Source organism: Emys orbicularis, chromosome 4, assembly GCF_028017835.1.
Source record: "Emys orbicularis isolate rEmyOrb1 chromosome 4, rEmyOrb1.hap1, whole genome shotgun sequence".
NCBI lineage: Eukaryota > Metazoa > Chordata > Testudines > Emydidae > Emys > Emys orbicularis.
In genome coordinates, this window is record NC_088686.1 from 131986199 (window position 1) to 132013386 (window position 27188).

General features: G+C 54.8%; 1 protein-coding gene across 1 annotated transcript in view; it reads right to left on the bottom strand.

The window, feature by feature from the left end:
* Positions 1 to 16683: 16683 nt before the first annotated feature.
* The window catches only part of LOC135878571 (receptor-type tyrosine-protein phosphatase V-like), a 48554-nt gene continuing 38049 nt past the window's right edge, over positions 16684 to 27188 (bottom strand). The window contains exons 30-39 of the mRNA XM_065404275.1: positions 26994 to 27129; positions 25998 to 26077; positions 25389 to 25476; positions 24577 to 24667; positions 24035 to 24111; positions 23411 to 23545; positions 22342 to 22464; positions 21372 to 21529; positions 20678 to 20813; positions 16684 to 16743 (exon numbers count right to left, since the gene is read on the bottom strand). Coding sequence (XP_065260347.1) covers positions 16684 to 16743; positions 20678 to 20813; positions 21372 to 21529; positions 22342 to 22464; positions 23411 to 23545; positions 24035 to 24111; positions 24577 to 24667; positions 25389 to 25476; positions 25998 to 26077; positions 26994 to 27129 — 1084 coding nt within the window. The remainder of the gene's footprint in view (positions 16744 to 20677; positions 20814 to 21371; positions 21530 to 22341; positions 22465 to 23410; positions 23546 to 24034; positions 24112 to 24576; positions 24668 to 25388; positions 25477 to 25997; positions 26078 to 26993; positions 27130 to 27188) is intronic.

Sequence of the window (27188 nt, forward strand, 5' to 3'; positions counted from 1 at the left end):
AACAAATAAAGACCTGTTTGTAGCTCCAGGACTCGTGCTTTGCTTTGCAATGTTTTTGTGGGATAGCAGCGCAGGGGAAAGGAAAGCCGACTCCGCCGGGAGAAAGTAATTTAAACAGGGGTTTGATCCTGCCCCATCCAGCACTTCAAACACTGAATGGTACCCCTGAACCATGCCTTTGGAGGCATGTGCACTGGGGCTGGCTCCCTAAACCCAACCGTCAGCTGGGAATTCAGGGGTTAACATTCGGGGGAGCTAGTCTGAATAAGCCATGCTGCTGCCACCCAAAAACTTCAGTGCTATCTACCTATCTTAGGTACTTCTATGTCTCCATCACCACAGCATGGGAGCACCTCTTTACCCGTCACACCCTATTGTACAGATGTGAAATTGAGGCACAGGGAGACTAATTAACTTGCCCAAGGGAGACTGTGGCAAAGCAGGCAACTGAATCCAGCTCTTCTGACTCCTAGACTAGTGCCCTAATCACTAGGCCATCCTGCCTCCGCTCCTTCTCTGAGCTCACAGTACCATGTTTCATGGCAGATGACATCTCTCCTTTGATCAAGGACTGTGCCTTATGGCGATAAACAGACAACACCTGGAGAGCGGAAGTGATAAGGTTATTCCTAAATGTAGTGTCAAATGCTACATGCTAAAGGTGCACAACGGGAAATCTCCCCCCCCACACACACACACCCCGGAATCATAGAAACAAGTGTTGGACTCGTCTATCCACTGTGTTACTGAAGGAGAAACAGTTTGGCAAGGCAAACAAAAACTAGGTTTCACCTCCAAAAATTACAACCAGCCCTTCTCTAAACCCCTTCCTGCAAGGAGTCTGACAGACAGAGTGAAATCACCCTGGGGATCTCCTCTGGGAGTCAGTTTCTTTAGGGGGGTTCCACATTCCCTCTTTTGGGGACTGTAGTCTCAGGTTTAACTTCAGACTCTGACCTCTCCGAGGCTGCTCTGCTTTTCCCTGCTCATTCCCTCCACTGCCCAGAAAGAGCAACTAAAATGCCTCCTGCGCATGGCTTCCAGCTCCAAACTGCCCACAGAGAGACCCAACACCTGCCAGGAGATGCTAGGATGACCCTGGAGCGGGCAGCCCTTAGGCTGGAGGTGCAGGAGTGGAGAAAGAAGAATCCAGGCATGTGTCCCTGTGAACACAGCTGCAGGTCCCACATCACCAGCTGGGTGCGAACCTACGTCCTGTGGTCAGAGCGAGAGCTGGGAGCCTGGGTTCCACTACCTGCTTTTCCACTAATTCCCTGTGTCCTTAGGTGACTCAATGCACCTGTCTGCATCCCTGTTACTCCCCGGGAAAAGAGCTAGGAGAATGAGGCGGTCTGTAAAGCATGAGAGGCTTAAGCAGCCGACGCTGCACTCGGAGGGCTGATTGCAGCTCAGGTAGATGTACTCGAACCAGCTTTAATCTCACTTGCTTGAGTCCTGGAGCAGTGAAGCCGCAGCGGCACTGGCTAGCCACCGAGTAATTACCCAGGGCTCCAGACAGGCTCATGCAACCTGTGTGACATAGCCCAGGCTCAATGGCTCCGCTGCTAGATGAAAGCTAGCTAGCTTGGGCTCGGCTACTCATGCTGCAATCAATCCCCATGATTGCAATATAGACATACCCTGAGTAGCTTACCCAAGAGAAAGTCAAGAGATGACTTGATCCCAGTCTATAAGTACCCACATGGGGAGAAGATTTCTGTTATTAGCAGGCTCTTCAATCTAGCAGACTAGGGTAGAAGGAGATCCAATGGCTGGAAGTTGAAGCTAGACACATTCAAACAGGGAATATGGTTCACATGTTTAATGGGGAGGGCAATCAACCATTGGAACAACTTACTGAGGGGCATGGGGGATTCTCATTACCCCTGGAGTCAAGACTGGGTCTCTCTTTCTAAAACATCTGCTTGAGCTCAGCCACAAGCAGTGAGCAGGGTGAGGAGCCCCTGGCTGGGTTTGTCTGACCTGCGCTATGCAGGAGGTCTGACTGAATGATCACAATGGGCCCGGGTCCTCGGAGGTATTTAATTTAGATGGGAGTTAGGTGCCTAAAGAGCTGAGCCATTGGTCCCTTCTGGCCTTAAACTCTAAGGCCCCACAGAAGTCAAGGGGAGCTTTGCCACGGACTTCCATGGGGGCTGGATTTCACCCTCAAGATTTGCAAATTGATTTAATTGGAATAACACCACGTACATCACAGGGCATTTCTGAGGCTTCATTAATTAAACCTTTGCAAAGTGCTTTGACATCCCCAGCCACACAGGATTTAGATTAAAGGGAAAGGGCTATACAGGGAGCTGGGAGCCCTGCCATAATTAAAGGCTGAGCCAGACACGCTTTCCTACAGCTTTGACTTGGACAATTGGTTTGGCTGGAAAATTGCCACATTTTCTCAGGCAACCAGTCTGGAGAAAGTGCCTCAAACCCATTGGGAGTGCCAGGCCAGTCACAACAACCCTGCCCCGAAAGGATGGGTTCACCTAAGGTGTCTCTGTCTCCCTCTAGCTCAAAAATGATTCATTACTGGCCCCTAAAACTTCTTGTCCAGTGAAACGTCCTTGGGGATCCAGCCGCCGGCTAGACTGGAAGAAAATAATTTGTGTTGAATGTGTTATTAGAGCTGGTGGGAAATGCTGTTTCACTGAAACATTTCCAGGAACGTGTCAGTTTCGACGAAATTTGTGCTGGAAACGTTTTTCCCCCCCCTCCCCAAATGATTCGATTTGAAGGGGGAGGATTTAGTTTGGACTGTCTCATATTGTGTCAGCTTTTAATTTTTTTTTAAACTGTCAATTCATGTTAATATCATATTTCTATGGGTCTATGATACTTTATAGAGAGATAATATTTGATATTATATCATAAGGTTTCAGCTGTATTAAAACATTTGGATGAGTTCATTTCAGTGTTTCCTCAGTAAATTTAGGAGGCAATTTGGAAATGAGATGGAAATTCCGTTTTCTGGCCAGTTTTAGTTAATGATTTCTGCTGTGCCTAGCTCTGGGCCCAATCCACTCCCATTAACATAAACAGATGTTTTTTGCCATTGACTTTAGTGGAAGCAGGATCAGGCCCCCTGTATGTTTGTGTGTTGCCCTCTAGTGGCTGGCTGCAGCTTAAAGAGAGCGGAAGAGTGGCAGACGGCAAGCCAAGCTCTTCCCTTAGCTCAGCTGATAGGTGCCTATGGCTGTAGGGCTCCAATCTCAACTCTTTGGGGTGTGTAGCTTATTAGAGAGAAAGAAATAGCCCCTTCACACTGAAGTTACAACCTCTACCCCTGACGTTTCAGTTGTGAGCCTGACACAATTCCCTAGGCAGTGTTGTTGTAGCTGTGTCAATCCCAGGATATGAGAGAGAGAAGGTGGGGGAGGTGATATCTTTTATAGGACCAACTTCTGTTGGTGAGAGAGACAAGCTTTCGAGCTGACACAGAGCTCTTCCTCAGGTCTGGGGAAAGTACTCAGTGTCATAGCTAAAAACAAGGTTGTTTTAACAGGCCACTTCACTTTGAATGGTCCCCCAGTATTTATTAACTACTTATGCTAAACAGATATATTGGGATTGGAAAAGGTGCAGAAAAAGGCAACAAAAATGATTAGGAGTGTGGAGCAGCTTCCATATGAAGAGCGATTAATAAGACTGGGACTTTTCAGCTTGGAAAAGAGACAACTAAGGGGGGATATGACAGAGGTCTATAAAATCATGAGTGGTGTGGAGAAAGTAAATAAGAAAGGGTTATTTACTCCTCATAAAACAAGAACTAGAATTAATGGGCAGCAGGTTTAAAACAAATAAAAGGAAGTATTTCTTCACACAGCGTACCGTCAACCTGTGGAACTCTTTGCCCGAGGATGTTGTGAAGGCCAAGACTATGACAGGGGTCAAAAAAAATTTGATAAGTTCATGGAGGATAGGTCCATCAATGGCTATTAGCCAGGATGGGCAGGGATGCAAAACCATGCTCCGAAGTGTCCCTAGTCTCTGTTTGCCAGAAACTGGGAATGGGCGACAGGGGATGGATCACTTGCTGATTACCTGTTCTGTTCATTCCCTCTGAAGCACCTGGCATTGGAAGACAGGATACTGGGCTAAATGGACCATTGTTCTGACCCAGTATGGCCGTTCTTATGTTAACACCTCTCCTGTCATGGGAGGAGGGGGGAGAGGAGAGGAAGGCAGGGTTGTTAGAGGGTTACAGATTGTTGTAATAAGCCATAAATCCAGTGTCTCCATTCAGTGCATAATTTTTAGTTTCAGAGTGGTAGCTGTGTTAGTCTGTATCAGCAAAAACAACGAGGAGTCCTTGTGGCACCTTAGAGACTAATAAATCAATTAACAGCAGGATACCAAGGGAGGAAAAATAACTTTTGAAGTGGTAAGAGAGTGGCCCATTACAGATAGTTGACAAGAAGGTGTGAGTAACAGTAGGGAGAAATTAGTATTGGGGAAATTAAGTTTAGGTTTTGTAATGACCCAACCACTCCGTCTTTATTCAGGCCTAATCTGATGGTATCCAGATTGCAAATTAATTCCAGTTCTGCAGCTTCACATTGGAGTCTGTTTTTGAAGTTTTTTTGTTGAAGAATTGCCACTTTTAGGTCTGTTATTGAGTGACCAGGGAGGTTGAAGTGTTCTCCTACTGGTTTTTGAATGTTATGATTCCTGATGTCAGATTTGTGTCCATTTATTCTTTTGCGTAGAGACTATCCGGTTTGGCCAATGTACATGGCAGAGGGGCATTGCTGGCACATGATGGCATATATCACATTGGTAGATGTGCAGGTAAACGAGCCCCGGATGGTGTGGCTGATTTATCTCTTTAGACTGACCTCACACTTGGTAAAGCAACCCCCATCCTTTCATGTATTTATACCTGCTCCTGTATTTTTCACTTCATGCATCTGATGAAGTGGGTTCAAGCCCACAAAAGCCTATGCCCAAATAAATTTGTTAGTCTCTAAGGTGCCACAAGGACTCCACATTGTTTTTGCATAATTTTTAGTGTCTAGCAAAGGTTTATGGATTTAGTCTCCCAGGCTCATCTTTTGAACGCATTGTTGGATGGAGAGGTCAGATCCAGAGTGATCACTTTGTGAAAAGTGTTCAGCCACATGTCTTTAATCATTTCCAGGAAAATGATAAGAGACAAAAAAAAAACCTATGGCCTGTGGGGGAACACTTTTCACTAAGTGAACACACACTGCTTTCTCCCTTTCTTTCCTCCCTATGATGGGAGAGGTGTTAACAGGCCATTTCACTGGTCCCTTGAAATATGTGTTAACTACTTATACTAAACAATCGGTTCCACCCACTCTGTCACTCACCTTTGTCTCACTAGGAGTCCCTGTGTTCTTTTTCTCACCACACCAGCAGTTAGAGTGATGGTAGTCGTGCTGCACATGATGGGTGGCTAATTTAGCTGTCTAGGGACTGTGCATCTCTTTTAGGCTTGTGTGGATTAAAACAGTGCTCTGCAGGAGTTGGTGACAGCTTGGCCAGCACCCCTCACTGCTTTCTTAACCTGATGACCTGTCCCACCCCATTTATTTCAACTGATAAAACTTTTCTGGCTCCCTAGGCTGAGTCCAGGGGGGTGAATGCCCATGTCCCATGGGAAATCGGGAGAGCTGTGCTGATCTGATGAATCTACAAAGCAGGGGCCTGACTACAATTCAAAAAACAACAGCAGCAGCATGTGGGGACAAACTTCGAAAGGCCAAGGCAAAAAATGAGACTAAACTAGTTAGGGACATCGAGGGTAACAAGAAAACATTTTAAAAATACATGAGAAGCAAGAGGAAGACCAAAGACAGGTTAGGCCCATTACTCAATGAAAGGGAAAGATAATAACAGAAAACGCATCAATGGCCAAAGTGTAAATGCTTTTTTTGTTTCATTTTTCACCAAAAAAGTTAGCAGTGATTGGACGTCTAACATATGAACATCAGTGTAAATGGGGTAAGTTCTGAAGCTAAACTAGGAAAACAACAAGTTAAGAATTACTTAAAAGTTAGAGGGGGGCAGCCGTGTTAGTCTGTATCAGCAAAACAACGAGGAGTCCTTGTGGCACCTTAGAGACTTATAAATGTATTTGGGCATAAGCTTTCGTGGGTTATAGCCCAGGAAAGCTTATGCCCAAATAAATTTGTTAGTCTCTACGGTGCCACAAGGACTCCTTGTTGTTTTTTTTTTTTTTTTAAAGTTAGAGGTCTTCATGTCCGCAGGGCCTGATGAAATACATCCTAGAATACTTAAAGAACTGTCTGAAGAGATCTCTGAGCCATTAGCGATTATCTTTTAGAACTCAGAGGATAGGAGAGTTCCCACCGGATTGGAAAAGAGCAAATATCGTACCTAGCTCTAAAATGGGGAATAAGGACAATTGAGGGAACTTAACTTTGGTACCTGGAAAGATAATGGAGCAAATAGTCAAACAATCAATTTGTAAGCACCTAGAACATGGATTTGTCAAGAACAAAGCTTGTCAGACCAACCTAATATCTTTCAAGGACACAGTAACAAGCCTTCTGGATAGCAGGGAAGCAGTAGATGTGACTTTAGTAAGGCTTTTGATACTGTCTCACATGACTTCCTCCTAAACAAACTAGAGAAATATAGCCTAGAAATGAAACTACAATAAGGTGGGTGCACAACTGGTTGGAAAAGTGGAGTTATCAATGGTTCACAATCAAGCTGGAAGGTGTATTGTGTGGGGTCCCGCAGGCATCTGTTCTGGGTCTGGTTCTATTCAATATCTCAATATCTTCATAAATGATTTGAATCATGGCATAGTTAGTATACCTATAAAGTCTGCAGACACTGTCAGGCGGGGAGGGGTTGCCAGTGCTTTGGAGGACAGGGTAAGAATTCAAAATGATCTTGACAGACTGGAGGAATGCTCTGAAATAGATGGAATGAAATTCAATAGGGATAAATGCAAAGTACTGTGCTATGATTAGACAGGAATAATCAGCTGCACAAATACAGAATGGGAAATGCGTGCCTAGGAAGGAGTACTTTAGAAAGGGATCTGGGGGTTATAATGGGTCAAAAACTAAATATGAATCAGTGTAATACCGTTGCAAAAAAATTAAAAAAAAAGCAAACATCATTCTGGGATGTATTAGCTGGAATGTTGTGAGTAAGAAAAGAAGTAATTCTTCCGCTCTGCTAAGCATTGATAAGGCCTCAGCTAGAATACAGTGTCCAGTTCTGTGCACCACACTTCGGGGGAAATGTGGACATATTGGAAAGAGTCCAGAAGCAACAAAAATGATAAAAGGTCTAGACCTACATGACCTACAAGGAAAGATTGAGAAAATCCGGTTTGTTTAGTCTGGGTAAGAGAAGGCTGCGGGGGGACATGGCAACTGTCTTCAAATATGTAAAAGGGTGTTATAAAGAGAAGGGTGATCAAATGTTCTCCTTAACCACCAAGGACAGGACAAGAAGTAAGGGGTTTAAATTGCAGCAAGGGGGATTTAGATTAAACTTTAGGAAAAACTTCTTAACTGTCAGAGTGGTTACGCACTGGAACAAATTACTTAGGGAGGTTGTGGACTCCGTCATTGGAGGTTTATAGGAACAGGTTGGATAAATACTTATCAGGGACGGTCTAAATAAGACTTAATCCTGCCATGAGTGCAGGGGACAGGACTAGATGACCTCTCGAGGTCCCTTCCAGATGGGCTCAGAGCTGGGAGTCAACAGCTCAGTGGTATATGAAGCCAAGGCAGGAGACAGCCCCATAACATGTTTAAATGGTGGTCTAGCGGTGGGGCTGGAGGTCCTGGGTTCTGATGCCAGGCAGCCGTAGAGATGGAAGTAGAATATACACCGTGCCAGGGTCTCCGGCCTGTGGTGGGCAGGAGGGCAGAGTAGGGCTCCTGCTGCCCTTCCAATCGCTGATATTTCGGTTTTAACATCATTGGTTTGTTAAAATCTTTGCAATGAAATTTATGATGGTAAAACAAGCTGATGGTCGCTGCTTGGGCTCCTCACGTTCTGCTGCTGACAGGGCTGTGTCTTTTAGCAGCCTTGGATTCCTGTTCGCCCCGGCACCTGGGAGGTGTTTCCAGAACGGACGTTGTGTGGCAGTCATTTCCTGCAGGGGGTGGCTGCTTCTCCTCTTCTCCCTTCACCTGGGCTGGGAGGCTGGGACGGCTGCATGGAGGGGCTGCTGCTATCCAGCACTATGGTGAGTGCTCTCTCTGCCTAACACTATCCCAGGGCTGTGCTGCCCCGGTCTGCAGAGAGCAGGATGCAGCAGAAAGCAGCGGGAATGGGCCGCACGCCAACAAAGCCAAATGCCTGGGGTTTGGGGTTGCGTCTGCGCTCCTTGGCAGTGCCCCAGGGAGCCATTGAGGGGTCATTTGTGAGGCCAAAGGGCGATGGAATGTTTCCCTCTCCCAGCACTTCCGCCGGGGCCGGCCAGGGGCCAGGCCGTCTGTTATCTCAGCCCCGAAAGGCGTTCCAGACCGTAAACACAAACACTCGGAAAACAAGCACACCAGCAGCCCCGGCGCGCAGCCCTGCACTGGGGAGACGGCGGGGGAGGGGGGGAGCAGCAGTCTCCACATTCACAGAGCCCCCAGCGTGCCCCTTCCTGGGCCCCCTGCCAACAAACAGCCCTGGGCCCTTACGCAGTGCGGTCCAGCCATGGTGTTGCTAGGCCTTGCCACCCCCCAGAGAGGCAGGTAAACACTGTGCCCCCGACGTTACTGGCACAGCGGGAGGGTGGATTCCACTGGCTCTTGGGCAGGTGCACACGGAGGGATAAGAGGGGCTGGCACAGTCACTCACAGGTGCACAGGGACTGCTCCCTCCTAGGCATCTCAGAGCCACCCCAACTCTGCGCTCCAGCGGAGGCTACTAGTCCTGTCGGGAGCACATCACTTACCTCGGCTTCAATCCTCCTCCAAGGGAGCAGGGGAACTATGGCAGGACAACCGACGGGACTGGACCCCTGGATCCATTGGGGCCTGGATGTCAAAGCCAGAAGAGACCATCGTGATCCTCACCCAGGGACTCCTGCAGGGAGCCCGTCTCTCCTGCTAGAGCAGAGCTTTTAGACAGGGACGGCTGCTCTTGATTGAATGACCCCAAGAGTTGGAGAATCCCCTTGGAGCAGCTGCTCCAATTCCCCTCCTTGCTAAAAATTTGCACCTTTTTTCTAGTGACTTGGCCTCACTCCAGCTTATGGCCTAGGGATCTCATTCTGTCTCTGCCTGCTGGCTTAACGAACCTCCTCCCCCGCACCCCCCAGCGTCCCCTCCCATCTCTGTTCTGAGGAGAACAAGGGCCCATCCTCAGCCATTCTGCACGGGCAGCTCGCCAAAGGGGTCCGTGCGCGCCATGCTCTCTCATTACTTGCTTATGTGACTACAACCATAGAGGCAACTGGCGCCCAGGGACTTCTCCGGAAAGAGGATTTGACAAGCGACGCAGCAGGGCTCGAGGAAACAGCCCCAAAATGCCCACAACAGATGAGCGGTGGCTTGACCTGGGGCCCCTCCCTGCGAGCCCTGTGAAGGCCAGTTTGGGATCCTAGGCACCTGCAATTAAAATCCCCCACAATGTCACTCGTCTAGATGGCACCCCCTGCAGGCTTTCACACTAGTGCCTCAGTTTCCCCTCTCAAACAGGGAGGCTAACCCTCTGAGCTCTTTGCAGAGGGGTGATGTGGTGGCTTTGTGTGCTCATGCTCTGATGCCAGAGGGATGGACCCCTTCCAGATGGTTCACGGAGAATTTCCAGCCTGGTCCATTGATCCGGGGAGTGGGGGGCTCCCCCAGGGTTTGACCTTCACCTGGGGAGAAGGCCCTGGACGCTGCTGGGCTGGAGTAGAGATAAATGCAAACACCGCCAACATGTTGCCCAGAGGCTGGGGGTGGGTTTGTTTTTCCATTTCTCTCTCTCCCCCTCCGGGGCTCGTGGCTGGAAGCCTGGGAAGTTACGCATCCAAACCGCAGCTCCCAGGACACCCTGTGTAAGCAGCTGTGGCTCCAGCCTCCGCTGGAGCAGTGAGTGGGCGCTCGTCAATCCATCCTCATCGCCCTGTCAATGTCCTGAGCTGGGGGGCGGGGGGGGAGCAAAGAGACTCTGGGCAACGGGCCGTGCCACAGACTCAGCCTGGCAGGAGATGGCCTTGTGTGACCCACTGCTCAGGGTGGGTCCCCTTGGGCCTGACCCCCCGGCAAGAAGAACCTGCTGTAGCCCAGCCTGGGAGCTGTAGCAGCTCCTGCTTTTCACCCTGGAGGCCCCCGCTTCAGTCCCTGGTGGGGGCCATCATGCTAGCAATGGCCAGTGAGAGAGCAGGGTCCTGAGAACACCTGCTCCAGGAGCCTGGGTTCTTCCTTGGGCAGCCACACTCCTCTCCCTGTGCAGGGGGGTTCATCTGCCCCAGGTAGGGTTACCACCTGGGTGGTATTTGACTGGCCTGGCTGGGTTTTTTACAGATTTGCCAGAAAAATTAAAATCTGCACTTTTTTTTATGTGGGTCTAAAGATTTGCATGATTATCCCAGTACACTGGGATAGCTAATGTTAAAAGTTTCTGTGTCCCGCTAAAGATGCTGCAGTGTTCCCACTACCGAGGTTCAGCAACAGCAGATCAAAACTGTTGAACATACAGCAGCTGTCTGCCCACCAACACGTAAGTGCACCGCGTGAGTGTGTGAGAGAGAGTCTGAGTCACACAAGAGTGAGGAGACGTGCGATGCATATTAAATAATGGGAAGATCTGGGTGATGGTACGAGTGGTCCCAGGACACCCCCCAAAAAGAAAGACTTGCATCAGAAACTGCACTTTTAGTGGCTAAAGGAAACAGATTACAAAGACTGGCTGGCAAAATGTGCTGAGAAAACAAATGACCATTTGTTATCAATGATGTTACCGCTATATATATATATATATATATATATATATATATATATATATATATGTGTGTGTGTGTGTGTGTGTGTGTGTGTGTGTTTTCTCTCTCTAGAGGGTTAGAAAACCTGCCTTATCATGGTAGATTCCAGGAGCTCAATCTATTTATCTTAGCAAAGAGAAGGTTAAGAGGGGACTTGATGACATAGGTACTTACACGGGGAACAAATATTTAATAACGGGCTTCTCAGTCTAGCAGAGGAAGGTCTGACATGAATGGCTGGGAGTTGAAGCCAGACGAAATAAGGTGCACGTTGTTAACAGGGATTGTATTGAGGCAGGTCTCTGGCCTGCGCTATGCAGGGATCAGACTGGATGATCACAACGATCCCTCCTGGCCTTGGTTCCCAGCCCCTTGAATGGCACTTTCTTGGTGTGGGGTTTCACACACCACAGCCCTCTAGAGGGACAATGCCAGGCCAGCACTGCTGTGTAGAGTGCTGGCCTGGGGCTAAGGGTGAATGGCAGAGCAGGTCCCCGGGGCCTGGGGCTAAGGGTGAATGGCAGAGCAGGTCCCCGGGGCCTGGGGCTAAGGGTGAATGGCAGTGGCAGAGCAGGTCCCCGGGGCCTGATGCGTGTGTTCAGTCACGGGTAGACAGAAGGGATGGCTAAGGCTGGGAATGCTGACTGGTTAAAAGACAACTATTCTTTGAGCTGTAAAATCCACATGCTTGAAATTTGCTGTGCCTCAAGGGAGGCAGTAGGTAAGTCAGTGACCCACATTTGGAGTCATTTGAGCAAGGGATTTGCAAGATCCAGCTCCCCTAAAAGTCACATTTACAAAAATCACCTGGTTCTTCTAACACACACACACACACACACACACCTGGGGCTCAGATTACAGCCCTGATCCTCCTCAAACTGATCTCAGTCACTCAGGCTGATCTGGCCCCCACAGGCCCTTGGTAGAAGCAACATTTCTGGAATTATTCTGGGTAGACCTCAGGGTCCCAGACTGGGCCTAGCTGAGGAGAGCGCTCTCTGCCAACAGCTGCTCCAGCCCTGCGGTGGGCTGCCTCCTCTGGGGACTCCGTTAGGTCTCGTTTAGTCCCACGGTTTACAGGGTCCAAACAACAGTCCTGCAGCCTCAGGCCACATCTCTGGCCCTACCCCTGCTCTCTGCTTTGCACCACTTTGCCCAGCCGCTGGCAGGGGAACCCAGGCCCTTCCCCTTCTCTGGGTTCTAGTCCAAGGACCCAACCATTAGGCAAGGTCTAGCTGTACAGACCCACCCCTGCTTTCTCCCTGAGCTCCTTCCTGGCACAGCCGGTCTGCAGGCCTTTCCCACGTCCCTTCTTGCACCCAGGATCTACGTGGATTCCCCTCAGGCTCCCCTCTTCCTTCAGGCCATGGATGGAATGGAGCCACCAGTACCAATTTCACCTCCTTCCCCGCTCCCCAGGCCTCAACTTGAGCTCTTCACTTATTGTCCCTGACTCTCTGCTGCTCAGCTCAACCCAAACACCCCATGGCTGGGATTTTGAGTCCTACCTCAGAAGTGAAGTCCCCTCCTGTAGCCATTCTCCAAGAGCAGGAACTCCCAACCTCCCTGCTCCCCTCCATGCAGGGCTTTCTCAGTCCTTGTAAGGAAATCTGACTCCTCACCAGATGGACCTGCTAACTGACCTACTTAACATCCCTGCAGGTGAGCGTTCAGGCTCCTGTTAACCCTCTCAAAACCAGCATGGGATTTAGACTCCATTTCAATCCACGTACTGTGGAGCCCTGCCCTGTGGGAGCTTTCTGAGACAGGGTCTCATGCACATTCATGGTTCTCCATCTGGCAGTCTTGCCCTCATTTAAGAGCTCTTCACAGTGCTCTAAACTCCACGTGCAGGCTCTGATTAGGAGTATTATCAAGGAAATTAGCATTAAACAAACAGAGGGAAGGTGAAAGATGCCAGTAAGCAGCTGGGTTAATGCAATCCTGCTCCTTGACTGGTTCCTGGACAACGGGACTGACTGTGATCAAAGGAAAGCAAGTCGCTGGGACATTTGGTCCAAGTCCCAGCTACACAACCCCTAACATGAGCTGCTGACAGGGCCGGCTCTGGCTTTTTTGCCGCCCCAGGCAAAAAAGCCTCCGCCCGCCCCCCCCCTCGCGGGAGGGGGAGCCTGGGGGGGGGGGCGGCGAGCCCCGGCGGGGGCTCCGCTCTCCCGCCGGGGGGAGGGCGGCCGGAGCCCCGGGGCGAGGGTGGCGAGCCCCGGCGGGGGCTCCGCTCTCCCCCCGGCGGCCGGGGGCAGGGCACCGGGGGGGAGGGCGGCGAGTCCCCCCGGCGGCCGGGGGCAGGGCACCGGGGGGGAGGGCGCCGGAGGGGAGGGCGGCCGGAGCCCTGGGAGGAGGGCGGCGAGCCCCAGCGGGGGCTCGGCTCTCTTCCCCCTCCCCCCCCCCGGCGGCCAGAGCGCCGGGGGCAGGGTGGCGAGAGGGCGGCGAGCCCCGGCTGGGGCTCGGCTCTCCCCCCGGCGGCCAGAGCGCCGCGCCGCCCCCCTCCAGGTGCCGCCCCAAGCACCAGCTTGGTTGCCTGGTGCCTGGAGCCGGCCCTGGCTGCTGAGAACATTTTCAGATTCTGCTGACTTTTGGGAGGGCAGAGCTAGGGAATGGGGGGCTGGGAGCAGTGAGGGATGTTGGATCAGTGCAGGGATTTGAGGGTTTGGAGGGTGTGGGGGGATCAGTGCTGGGATGTGGCGGATCGGAGGGCGTAGGGAGATTGGTGCTGGGATGTGGGGGTTCAGAGGGTGTGGGGGGATCAGTGCAGGGATGTGGGGGTTCAGAGGGTGTGGGAGGATTGATGTGGGGGTTCGGAGGGCATGGGGGGATCGGGGAGGGGATGTGGGGGTTTGGAGGGCGTGGGGGGATCAGGGAGGGGATGTGGGGGTTCGGAGGGCATGGGGGATCGGTGCAGGATGTGGGGATTCAGAGGGCGTGGGGGGATCGGTGCGGGGATGTGGGGGTTCGGAGGGTCTCGGGGGATCGGTGCAGGGATGTGGGGTTCGGAGGGTGTGGGGGTTTGGAGGGCGTGGGGGGGATCGGTGCGGGATGAGGGGGTTCGGAGGGCATGGGGAATCAGTGCGGGGATGAGGGGGTTCAGAGGGTGTGGGGGTTCGGAGAGCGTGGGGCGATAAGTGCAGGGATGTGGGGGTTTGGAGGGCGTGGGGGGATCGGTGCAGGGATGTGGAGGTTCGGAGGGCGTGGGGGGATCGGTGTGGGGATGTGGGGGTTCGGAGGGTGCCGTGTGAGGGCTCGCCCCTTTTGCACCATAGGGCTGCACACTGGCACAACTCCTGATGCGCTATCGCAGTCCAAGCCTATGACCCCTCTTAGCACCAGGGCTCATCCAAATGCTGCATTTTTGAAAACCCAGTCTGATGGCTAGAGCTTTGAGGAAGAACTGGGTTTCCCACAAGGTAGTTTCCCTATGATCCCTTGATGGATAAGGGATTATCCTCAAAGAGACCTTTATTCTCTGGATCTCAGAAGCAGAACCATGGTGGAGGGGGGAGCTGAGCACCTTCCCCTGCAATGACATACAAGGGGGGGGGAGAAGTGGTGCCATCTGTCCCCTCCTCCCTCCCCTACAGATACCCCCATTCCCCACAATTCCTCCCCATGGCAGCTCCACCAGACCAAGGAAGGGGCATCCTTCCCTCCCCTGCTCCCCTCCTTCCCCTTGCTGCCTCCAGCCATGGGGAAGGGCTCTAGGCTCCCCCTTCCCCATGATGCTGCTGCTCCTAGAGGAAAGGGGAGGTCAGTGCACTGCAGGGGGGCCGGGGGGGGGGGTCAAAGGAGGTTTTAGCTCTGCCCCCAAATCCCCCCTTACATCTATACCCCCCTTTCAAAACATGCCCCCACTGACTCCCTGCACTGCCCAGCAGCTCAGCCTGTGGGGCCCCCGCTGATGCCCACTCCTCCGTGGGGCAAAGGGCTGGGGAGCACGGCAGAGACAGGACACGAGGAGAGGACACGGTGCAGTGATGGTGCTAACACTCAGCCAGTGCCTGCTGGGGCTGGCTTTGTCACTGCCAAGGAGCCAGAGGCAGTGGAGGGGCAGCTGGGCTGTGGGACGAGGATGTGCTGAGGGTTAAAAAACAAATAAACAAAGAAAAACCAGGCAAGTGTATTGTCCAAAAACTTCATTTACGCTCAGGTCCGGTTGCCCAGTGGTGCCAGCCCCAGCCCCAGCGAACGCAGCTGAGTGCGTGCAGGTCCACGCTGCAATTGGAATCAAGACAAACCCCTCCGTCATTCTTCCTATTTCTTATGGCACCCCCGATACTGGCACCCCGTGGGGGTATCGCCAGCTCCAGGGGCCAGAGTTAAGGTCCCGTTGCGGGGGTGGTATGTTGATGTAACCCCACATCCCAGTGGGATGAAGAGACAGCTCCTCTAGCGCGACCACTGGAGGACATGGCTGATACACATGCTACCCCGGTAGAGGGTAGCAGTGCGCTGAGGCCGAATTAGTGGATAATGTTTTTCCCCCACATAAACTGGCAGGCCTTAGAGACAGGGTTATATGGAGGGTGACTGGCCAGCAAGGGTCTTCTCATTTGATTGTTATTCCTGGTTTTGCTGTCTTTTTTTTTTAATTTAATTTAATTTTTTATGCCTTGGCCCCTACTCACGGGCTCTGTATAAATGCGGGGGTGACGGGATGCTGTTGGGGGGAAGGAGTCCTGCCCCGTTCTCCCAGCTAGGAGAGGCGAGAGTCCCATGTGAAGGGCTGTCCCAAGGGTCTGCAGAGGTCTGCTGCTCTAGCGGTTGGGACTCAGCTCTCGGAGCCGAGCTGCCGGGCTCTGGCTGTGCTAGGACAGCCAGCACGAAGGGGCAGCGTTCGGAAGCCAGCCGAACGGCGTGCTCCCAGCGGGTGTGCACGGCTGCCCTTTGGGGATGGTGCCCTCCAGTCCAGCTGGCTGGAAGGTCGCAGGCCAGGCCAGGGCGTGTGGTAAAACCTACTGTTCGTTAGAGGACACTGGCTTCTAGGGCTGTTTTCTTTATTGTTCTTACACATTGCTTGGTCCTCAGCCCTGGGTCACAGAGTCTCCCAAAGGCACTAGCACACCTGGAGCATCCGCTCGACGCTCTGAGAAGCAGTGCGTAGCGCCTGGGCCTCCCAGCCCTCCTGCCAGATGGAAATAAGCATCACCCAGCAGCCTGCTCAGTAGGACATGCCGGCTCTGAGCCAGGCACGGCAGAAAGGGCGCCCCATGTATTCTGTCCTGTACTCAGCGGGGCAGGGAGGGCAGTACGGAGGCTGGCAGGATCCCAGAGCAAGTGCTACGGCGACTGGATTCATGGACCTTCCAGAGTCCCAGGAATCCCGGGCAGCAGGGATGCAGCCCCGCTTAAATCTTTGAATCCTGGACAGGTTCCCGTGCCCCGCACTGGGTGCTTGCAAGCTGAGTGGGCTGCAGCACTGTGGGCAGCAGAGGGGCACTCCCTGGGGGAGGCTGGTGCAGACAATGCATGTGCAATAGGCTCTCCCACCGCGTCCTGGGAGAAGAGACCAGGAGAGTCCGAGATTCTGAACCACTGATGCAGGCTAACCCAGCCTTAGCTCCTCATCTGTGCTGGCCTCAAGGGGTGGGGAGCTGATTGGTGCCTCTGCCCCAGGTGGGTCCCCTTCTCTCCGGAGGGAGCTTCAGTCAGGTTTGTGCAAACAGCCCTGCGATGCGCTCTCCTCAGCCTGCCCCCAGTGCCGGGCTCTCTCGGGGGCAGGAGCTGCTGTGCTCTTCCTAGGGCTGTCTCTGGGTGAGGATGTCCCGGATGCACGTGTACAAGAACACGTACTGATCCTGAAGGGAGGCAGGAGACAGAGAGAGGTGTTCAGAGAGTAATTCTAGGCCAGGGGGGCTTGACCCTGCCTCAGAGACACCAGTCAAGCCCACTGACTGTCATGACACTGTGGTTCTGCAGTCACCCCATTTCATATAACCAGGTCATAGAAACGGGATGGGATCTCGAGAGGTCACCAAGTCCAGCCCCCTGCACTGTGGTAGGACCTGGACCACCTTGACAGGTGTGTGTCCAGCCTGCTCTTAAAAACCTCCAGTGACGGGGATTCCACAGCCTCCCTTGGGAGCCTGTTCAAGTCATTAATGAAAATATTGAGTAGTACCAGGCCTAGGATGGACCCCACTAGATACCCCTTTCCAGCTGGACAGCGAACCATTGATAACCACTCTTTCAGCACGGTCTTTCAGTCAGTTTGCACCCATCTTATGCCACATTTCTCTAGTTTGTTAATGAGACTGTCATAGAATATCAGGGTTGGAAGGGACCTCAGGAGGTCATCTAGTCCAACCCCCTGCTCAAAGCCGGACCAGTACCAACTAAATCATCCCAGCCAGGGCTTTGTCAAGCCTGACCTTAAAAACCTCTAAGGAAGGAGATTCCACCACCTCCCTAGGTAACCCATTCCAGTGCTTCACCACCCTTCTAGTGAAAAAGTTTTTCCTAATATCCAACCTAAACCTCCCCCACTGCAACTTGAGACCATTACTCCTTGTTCTGTCAGCTGGTACCACTAAGAACAGTCTAGATCCATCCTCTTTGGAACCCCCTTTCAGGGAGTTGAAAGCAGCTATCAAATCCCCCCCTCATTCTTCCCTTCTGCAGACTAAACAATCCCAGTTCCCTCAGCCTCTCCTCATAAGTCATGTGCTCCAGCCCTCTAATCATTTTTGTTGCCCTCTGCTGGACTCTTTCCAATTTTTCCACATCCTTCTTGTAGTGTGGGGCCCAAAACTGGACACAGTACTCCAGATGAGGCCTCACCAATGATGAATAGAGGGGAATGATCACGTCCCTCTATCTGCTGGCAATGCCCCTACTTATACAGCCCCAAATGCCGTTAGCCTTCTTGGCAACAAGGCCACACTGTCGATTCATATCCAGTTTCTTGTCCACTGTAACCCCTAGGTCCTTTTCTGAAGAACTGCTGCCTAACCGCTCGCTCCCTAGTCTGTAGCGGTGTATGGGATTCTTCCATCCTAAGTGCAGGACTCTGCACTTGTCCTTGTTGAACCTCATCAGATTTCTTTTGGCCCAATCCTCTAATTTGTCTAGGTCCCTCTGTATCCTATCACTACCCTCCAGCGTATCTACCGCTCCTCCCAGTTTAGTGTCATCTGCAAACTTGCTGAGGGTGCAATCCACACCAACCTCCAGATCATTAATGAAGATATAGAACAAAACCGTCCCTGGGACCGACCCTTGGGGCACTCCACTTGAAACCGGCTGCCAACTAGACATGGAGCCATTGATCACTACCCGTTGAGCCCGACAATCTAGCCAGCTTTCTATCCACCTTATAGTCCATTCATCCAGCCCATACTTCTTTAACTTGCCAGCAAGAATACTGTGGGAGACCGTACCAAAAGCTTTGCTAAAGTCAAGGAATAACACGTCCACTGCTTTCCCCTCATCCACAGAGCCAGTTATCTGTCAAGTGGGACTGTGTCAAAAACCTTAGTAAAATCAAGATCTCACATCTATTGCTTCCCCACATCCACTAGGTCAGTAATCCTGTCAAAGAAGGAAATTAGGTTGGTTTGTCATGATTTGTTCTTGACAAAGCCATGCTGGCTATTCCTTCTAACTCTATTATCCCATAGGTGCTTACAAACTGATCGTTTAATCATTTCTTCCAGTATCTTTCCAGGAACCAGAGTTAGGCTAACTGGTCTATAATTCCCTGCATCCTCTTTGTTCCCCTTTTCAAAGACGGTAAATTCCATGCCTGAATTCCTGGAATACAGGGAATTTCAGAACCCAGCACCATTAACTGTCCTGCGCTGGCCCTGCTGGTGTTTGGATACTCTTCTTGGGAGGAGTCTGTATCGAAGTCAGGCCAGACGGCAATTACAGTTACACTGCAGAACAGCTAATGGGGCTGGGTTCCGGTCTAATGACGCGCCTGGGGGAGTAAACACAAGTGATTCAGATGTGGAGAGACCCTTTGCGGGATCTGGAGTGGGGATGTGTAGCAGGAAGTGTCACTCAGGCTTCCCTGTTGGTTATTGGCCTCCGGGAGAACTGACCACCTCACAGTTCAACTGCAGCTTGGCCATGGTGGCACCAAAGTTAGTTTCACCCAGGGAACCATGCAAAATAAGAGCAGCCTGGCCTAGATCCACAGCCACGGGCGAGCCCTGTGCTTCCGCCCCCATGTGTGGTCTGGCGGGCTCAGGTCCTACTGCCCTTCCCTTGCCCAGCTGGGCAGCGGCTGGGAGGGGCAGGGGGTGTGTATACAAGAGAACCCCATGTGTGAGCTCTCCTCCAGCTCCCAGGGCCCATGGGGCTCGGATTCATTCATGAACCGATTGGCTGTTTGCAGAGTGCTTGGCAGTGGGGACGTCACAGAAGGATTTTGATTATCAGTGGGACCGGGAATGTGGGGGAGCTCGTCCCTAAAGGCTTCTGTGAAATAAACTAATTAACTTCAAACCCCTGTCCAAAAGCACGTCTGTGGAACCAGAGCTCGGCTCGGGCTGTGGCCAAGCCCAGCCTGTGCAGGGTGAAATGCTGGGATTGGCATCCTGAGGCTGGTGTCACAGTACCATCTAGTGGCGCGATGCGTCTGCGCCGCTCCGAATGTAGCCTTGACCCAATCCGCCATTGGAATGCGGGCAGAGGTGCCTCTGATGCCCTCTGGGCTCCTCACCCTGACCTTCGGGCGAACTGGGTGTCTCCCATCGGTGCCCTGGCTGTAGGGTGCCAGTCGGGAAGGCTCAGATAGGCACTCAGGGTATGTCTACACTGCAGCTGGGAGCGACAGACGCATGCTAGCTCTGAGCTACCGCACTAAAAATAGCAGCAGCATGCCTAGCTGGCAGCGGCGTGGTCTAGCCACTCGCTAGCTATGGACTCAGGCGGCAAGCCCGAGCCACCACCCATGTTAGCGCATGTCTGTCCACCCGGGCTGGGACGCACGTTCCCAGCCACAGTGCAGCCAGCCCCTCAGACACTGCCATAATGAGCATCCTGAGGATGTGTAAGAATCTATCTATCTATAAGAGAAGGCGGCACAGGACAACCCAGGAGACATCCAGTACCCAAGTGTACCAGGTCCTGTGGTTTTCAGTGCCCAGATCCTGAGGGGGAGGCGGCAGGGGATTTGCCCACATGGGAACAAACTGGCTGTCAGGGATGGAAGGGCAAGCGGGGGGCTAGGACTGCGAGGATTTGATTTTCAGATCTGCCTGGTTGTTTCCTGGGTCTAGGCTGAGTGTAAGCTGCTGGCTTTAACCTTAACATCGAAGGCATTTACCCCGATCCTCGGCAATGGGAGTTAAGCACCTAAAAACTTCAATCAGTGGGAGTTAGGTGCCTAAATGCCATTGAGGATCTGGGCCTGAGAGTCCTTCCCCTGAGCTCCCTACTGGGCTTGGGGCAGATGGAGCGACCCCCCACCGTGAGCTGCTCCCCCCGCCCCCCGGAACGTCCCCTGGCAGGGCCCGGAGAGAGGGGCACAGAGCCCGGGCTAAGAACCACGCTGCGTGTCGGGCTCGGAGTAGGATACCCTCCTCGGCGAGCTCAGTCGGGGCCGAGGCTGGGTGGGTAGAAGCTGCCTGAGGAGAGAGGAGGCTGACAGAGAACTCAGGGGTCCCTGGGTCTGTTCTGAGAAGCTCTCCCTTATTGTACCCGGCTCCGGGCCTCTGCTCTGCACCTGGCCGTTGCTTCCCCAGGGCACACCTGGCCCCGACGCCCTCCCTCCTCGCCACCTACCGGCGTCGGGGTCATGAGGCAGCAGCTTCTCATCAGCCTGAGGGTGACTCCGTAGACGTCCACACTCCGCTCCGCTTTCATCTGGTGCAGCAGGCAATCCAGGGCGATCAGCGTCCCCATCTGGCCAACGCCACTGCTGGAAGGGGCAGCCGATGGAGGGAGAGCCATCAGCCATTATGCCACCCGCCACGCAACCCACAGCACAGGCACATACGTAGGAGACGGACAAGGCCTGGATGATTATGGAGCCCGTCTCCCAGCAGGGCAGGGCACAGACCCCCTGGAGAGAGGGACATTCACAGAGACCGTGCCCGGGCGGGGCCGGGAAGCTGGCCTGGCCTCTGAATGAGCACTAAGGAAACCAGGGCATCTGGGCACGCTGGGTGCTCATGACTGGCTATCTGAGACTGCACCCCGAACCAGGCTCTCTGGCCAGCCCCTGGCTTCTCACATCCCCACACTGGCTCCCCCGACGGGGCCGCATACACTGAATGTCAGCAACCGAGCCCCAGTCTGGCCCTGGAGGGACCTCGGGTCCTTACGTCTCCCTGGAGACCAGCAGGGGAGAACTGCCGGGTCATTTGGTCAGCCCCAGGCTGCCCTGCAGTTGGCTCTCCCGCAGGGATGTTCGTCCAGGGGGTTCTGGCCCCGGGGGACTCATGAGGACATGGAAGAAGGAGTCACGTGACTGTACCTGCAGTGCAGGAGCAGCGGGCCGGCTCGCTTCCTGTGTGGCATGCACCGTCTAACTGCGGCGAGGAACTCCACCAGGGGCTGGACATCTGGCTGCTGCTGGCACCCCCACAGAGGGTACAGGAATCGCTGCACCTGCCTCTCCTTCACTTTCTTCTCCTGGCAGGGCAGAGAGAGCTGCTGTGGTTATGGAGGAAGGGGGCATGCACGGACGACAGGATGGGAGGGTGCTGCGCTCAGGACGGACAGGCCTGGACACCAGGGGAGTAGAGAGAGCCCTGCTTCCTAGCCTCTGGCCTGTTAGGTGCCCTGCCACAGTAATGCATTGGGTCCTGTAGTGTCCCGTCACCCGGCCCGTCTATGCTGGGTCAGCAGTGCCCAGCGGTGGGGTGCTGCAGTGGTAGCAGACAGAGGGACAGGGGGAAAGTGGCGTTAAAGGCAGAGCTGTTCTCCCTAGGTCAGTGGCTCTGCTCCAGCCCTCACACTGCATCCAGTGGCATCAGTGTGACGAGTTAGAAGTTCTCAGTCAAGGCCCCAGGGGCCTGCGTCTCCCAGACCACCCCCACACTGGCTCCAAGAAGGCAAAGGGCCACGAAGCTGGAAACGTCTGCAAGTGGGGCCTGTAGGGCAGGGCTGAGGTACATCAGCAGGGAGTGGCCAGGTCGGGGTAAGCCTGCACTGACCCTGCCCGTGCCCCTGCTGCACCTGGTCCATGGTCAGTCCCAGGCTTGGGCTCCCCACCAGCTCTGCTGATGCCCCTCAGCATTTCTGATCTGCTGCTCCTCTGCTATTCCAGCCCCATAACCCACCCCGCTCCACCAATACCCTTCTGTCCTGGCTGCAGCCTCTGGGTCATTCTAGTCCCGGGCTGAGACTCCGGCATGGTCTGGGAATGGGAGCGAGTCCCCCAGGGACTGGGGGGAGCTCCCGGGGCTCGGGAAACCAGCTCCCCTGCCCTCGGAGGCACATACGTGTTTCAGTTTGAGCTGAATGCACCTCCATCCCGAGACGTGCTTCTCCGGGCCCCGCTGGATGGCCAACATCTCTGTGTAGACTGGACTGTCCTCCAGGGGCCAGCATGCCTCGCTCAGGACCTGTGCACAACAGCGACTGGTGCGTCAAGCTCCCAGTGGCCCCATTTTGGATCAGTGCCCACTTGGCATGGCTCACAGGTGCTGGGCCAAGGGCACAGCCGACGTCAGGGTGACGCTGCCCAGCAAAGGGCCATGTGGCCATCCTCCCGGAAGCCGACAGCCCACCGGTATGTTGGAAAGATCGTTGCTGATTGCAGCCACCTTCACCTTTAATACAGTGTGGCAGTCCAACGGGACTACACATCCCAGCATGCAATGCTCCACCATAGCTGAGCCAACAGGCTGCATTGCATGCTGGGGCCTGTAGTCTCTGGGGGCTGCACCTCCAGCATGAGGAGTGAAGGGCAGCTGTGACCCACTGGGTTTTATGCAAATTTCACATGTTCTTTGGCCTTCTGGGAAGTTGCCTTTGGGAGCCCAGAGGGAGGGGCGGCAGCTGAGGCCTTGGATGGGGGCTCCCCCTCCTCAGGAGCAGAGATCAGTGGAGAGAGATCTATCCTGGACTGCTGTCCCCTGTAAAACCAGAGGTCTCCATCTGGCTTCTCTAGGTGCTGCCCTACTAAACAGCTGGTGTCTATCTCCCCAGGGGACCATGTGGGCCATTTACTGCTTCCAGAGTTGGGACTCATTTTGGTTTTTACCTCAACTGTTACAAAGGGTTGGTAGGGGGAGGGAGCCGGTTGCCCCCACAATAATGCACATGGCCCCTGTGGTGCCATGGAGCCAGGCATCCCCCATGCACGTCAGGGGAGCGGGGTCCTAACCTGGACCACAGCCTGCTCCACACACGGAGTTTCCAAGTCTGGCCCAAAGCTTCGTGAAACGGTGGCAGAGGCTGGTGGGACAAACCTGCGTGTGTGACAGCGCAGTACCATAGAGACCACGCAGGAAATGCAGCACAGCCCGGGGAGGGAGGTTCAAGGAGCCCCCACCCCCCTTGGCTTACCTGGCCCTTCTCCTGGCATGGCAGCAGGGTGACTATGGTGTGGACGCCATGGTCCCACACCAAGCGCCAGAATTCCTCCATGGTCACCTTGTCGGGTCCTTGCACAGCCAGATAATCCCTGGATGAATTGCAGCCCTGTGTGAAGAACCAGAGTCTTACTCGCCTGCCCCAGGGAGGGGGCAGAGGAGAGCATGGGCTCCCTGCCTTAGGACAGCCGAGGGGGCAGAGCCAGAAGGCAGGAAAAGGAGGGAGGTCTGGCAGCTTTGGAAGCAAAGAGAGGAGAGAAAGCATTAGACAGCCAAGCAGGGAGAGGGCCCAGGACCGGGGCTGAGCCAGAGCGAAGGGGACAGTCGGGGTTCAGCCCTACGCAGCGATTCCCTCACCAGGAGTGCCCGGGACAGTGCTCATGGCAGCAACAAGCGCAGAGAGAGGAGGACGGCTATGGAGAAACAGGCCACAGAGACAGGCAAGTGCTGCTCCCCATGGGAGTAGGGAGTCTCGGAGCACCGGGAGGGAGGGAGTGAGTTCTGCTCCCCAGGGGGATCAGGGTGGGTAGAGGGCCAGGGGGCCAGGCAGGGAGGTGAGGGAGTTCGCTTCCCAGGGGATCAGGGTGGGGCAACTCACCGGGAGGAGCCAGGTCTGGTTGAGATCCGAGAAGGGGCCTTGTTCCAGCGGCAAAAATTTCACTCTGGAGCGATCATCTGCCAAACAGGCCAAGCATGAGGGACTGGGGGAGCCGGTTCCGTCTGTCCCAGCTCAGCACACCCAGCCCCATGCGAGGAGACCAGCCTTCTGGCTCCAGCCCAAACTCCCTGCCAGCCTGGGCCATAGCTGCATAAGGCCTGTCACTTCTGCACTGGGTCTCTCCCTCAATCCCTCTCCCCTTACTCTCAGCCCAGGGTGCGTGCCCTCTGCCTGCACATAACCCATTCCGGCCCCAGTCCATTTGCTTCCATGCACACTTCATCTGTGGCCAGGTCTTGCCTTGGGAACTCTCTGCCACAAGGCTGGGGGGAGGAGATAAGCCTGGAGATGCTAGAGAGGGCCCCATTTCGACAAGCTCCCCTGGTCCTGAGGCTGCAAGTCCAGCCCTGGTGCTGCCCCTCTCTTCCCACACACACAGCTGGTGCCAGCCCTGGGGATAGAGAGGCATCAGTGGCACTTACATGGGAGGATGCTGGAGCCAGGGCGGCTCTCCTGGATGCCTGCAGATGGTGCTGCAGAGCTGGCTTTGTCCTTCGCAACCTCTAGGAGGATCTGCCACAGGGAACCGGAGAGAGGGAGGGACGGGGAGAGATCAGGGCCTTTCCCGACTATGCCCCGCCAGGGCGACCGGGGTGGTGGGAGCGCACAGGGACTGGGTGGATGGCTCCTGTGGGATGCCCTGCCCCAGAAGACAGCAGGGGGTGAACCCAGCCCAAAGGGCAGAGCTCCCAGGAAAAGCTTTCATCCGCACCCCAGCTCAGGGAGCCAGTCCCGTGCCTCAGTGTCCCCATGGGGCTGCTGCCAAGCTGCACAGCACATGCCCGCTGGGTTTGCTTGGCTGGGAGATTTGGTGCAGCAGCCATGGGGGATGCCCATGGAGTGTAGCACCTCTGCCTGCCTCCCGCCCCCGATTCCCTGTGTGGATCCTGACCCTGCGCAGGGCCCCTGGGGAGTCCCAGGGAGAGCTGGATGTCCTGGCTGTGTCTGCTCTGCAGGGGGATCAGGAGGGAAGCAGTGCCGGCCAGCCTCCAGCTGGGGGGATGTCCCAGGCCTGGCAGCGTTGCCATGGCAACGGGTGCGCCCAGCACCAGCCATCTCCACAACAGTCAGATCTGGCGGGCGCCTGACTGAGCAGGAGCTGCTCATGGTGGTGGTGAGGGGGGTGCTTGTGTGTCTGGCCCAGCCTCTAACACTCCCTTCACCCCCAGCGTGTGTGTGGGGGGGGAGCTGGCGTCTGTGCTCTCCAGCAGGGCGCTGCTCCGGGCGCTCCTACCTCATACTCCCGCAGGAAGCCCGCGTTGGACTTGGCCGATTTCTGGGCATGGTGCTGCAGGAAGCTTTTGAGAGGGATCGGGCAGGAGCTGGGAAAACAAGGGGTGGAGGTGGGGGGTTAATAAACCCCTGTGCATCCACATCTCACAAAGAACCAGGCCACTCGGTCGACAGGGTGATTCCCCTCCCTGGCCTGACCCTGCTAGTTCCATGGGAGCAGCCAGCCACTGGCCAGCTGGAGAGGGCATCCCAAGGCCGGCCCGCTGGCCTGGGGGGTACATCTCTGCTGAGGGTGGGAGACCCAGTAGCGGAGCCCACTGCCTTGGGGGGGGGGGTGAGCCCCACGGAGGCTGCCCAGGAAGCGTTAGGCCCCTGCGGTATCAGCACTGGAATGGTGCTACGGAGGGGTGTGGTGCTCACCACCTTGGAAGGAAAGGACTGAGGCCAGACTTTGGCCTTGCCTCGGTGCAGGGAACAGGCCATCTTGCTGGGATTTCAGAGTCCCTATTGCCTGGAGCCGAAGCCCAGGCCTGGGTCTGGATCGGAGTCTGAGGCGCTGAACCCGAGTGCCTACACATTTGGGATGGGCTAGGTGGGCTTGGTGGCTTACATCTCTGTCCCAGACTGGCCCAAAAGCAGCTCCTCCGTGATCTTCTCCAGGATGCAGCTGTGCAGGAAAACATACTGGCCCTGGAAGGCAAGGGCAGGCGGTCAGTGCAGAGTGAGCCCACCCGAACCACGGCACCACACAGAGTGGGGCCACGCTGGGGCGAAGGGCAGCACTGCCTACTGGGCAGAGCATGGCCTTGTGCAGCTAATCAGGAGCCCTGGCCAACCCTGCCGCTGCCTTGCTGGGGTGGCTTGGATAAGTCAGTCTTCCTCTTTGGCCGGCGTTTTCACCATGCTCCGGGGGATCCCCTCCCGGTTACCCAGCGCCCACAGCCAGCCTTTCTAAGGAGGCTCCTGCCAGCCATGATTAGCCCCTGGCAGCTCGTCCCTGGCTCCTGCTGTGGCTGCATGTCTGGGTGTGCTGCGAGGGTCCAGTGGCTGGGATCAGCTGACTTCTGGGCTGCAACTTACAGGTGCCCTGTGCAGCTTGTCGCTCCCCTGGATGTGCACAGGGCAGCGTGGAGCCACTCACACCTGGGGCCTGCCGAGTTGTTTTGGAATAGGCACAGGCCACTCTGCTTTCGATTACGCGCCTCCCCCCGCAGCTACCACCCGGGCCCCCCTCCAGCTCATCCTGTCCCTGGGTGCTGTTGGCTATGATGCTTCCCCAGACTGGTGCTCCCAGCCTGCTCACACTGAATTCCGGGAAGACCCTTGGCTCCGAAGAGCCGTGTGTTCCTGCTGGAGGTCTGGCCGGGCACACGGCTGCTGGGAGACAGCAGGGGAGGGCGGCTCTAACAGGGGCACATCTGAGCCCTGCTCAGGACACTGGAGCAGGGGCCCAGGCAGCACCATCCTGTGGCTGGCGGGGAACAGCTCAGGGATATCAGGAGCTGGCTGTTATGCAGAGGGGTGGGAGGGCCAGCCGAGCTCTGGGCTCCCTCCCAGCTCTGCTGATTTGGCGGCAAAGTGGAAGGGAAAAGGCCCAGGGCCTCACCAGCGTCTGAATCATCAGGTAGCGGCTCATCCGCATGGTGTAAATGGTATTGAACACGTCCACCGCCTTCTCCTGCTTCAGCTGCTGCAGCAGCCGGTCCAAGGCGATGAAGGTGCCGCTGCGGCCCACCCCCGCACTGCAACAGCACAGACAGCAAGGGTTTAACATGGGCAGGTCTCCCTCCAGCCCTCAGGT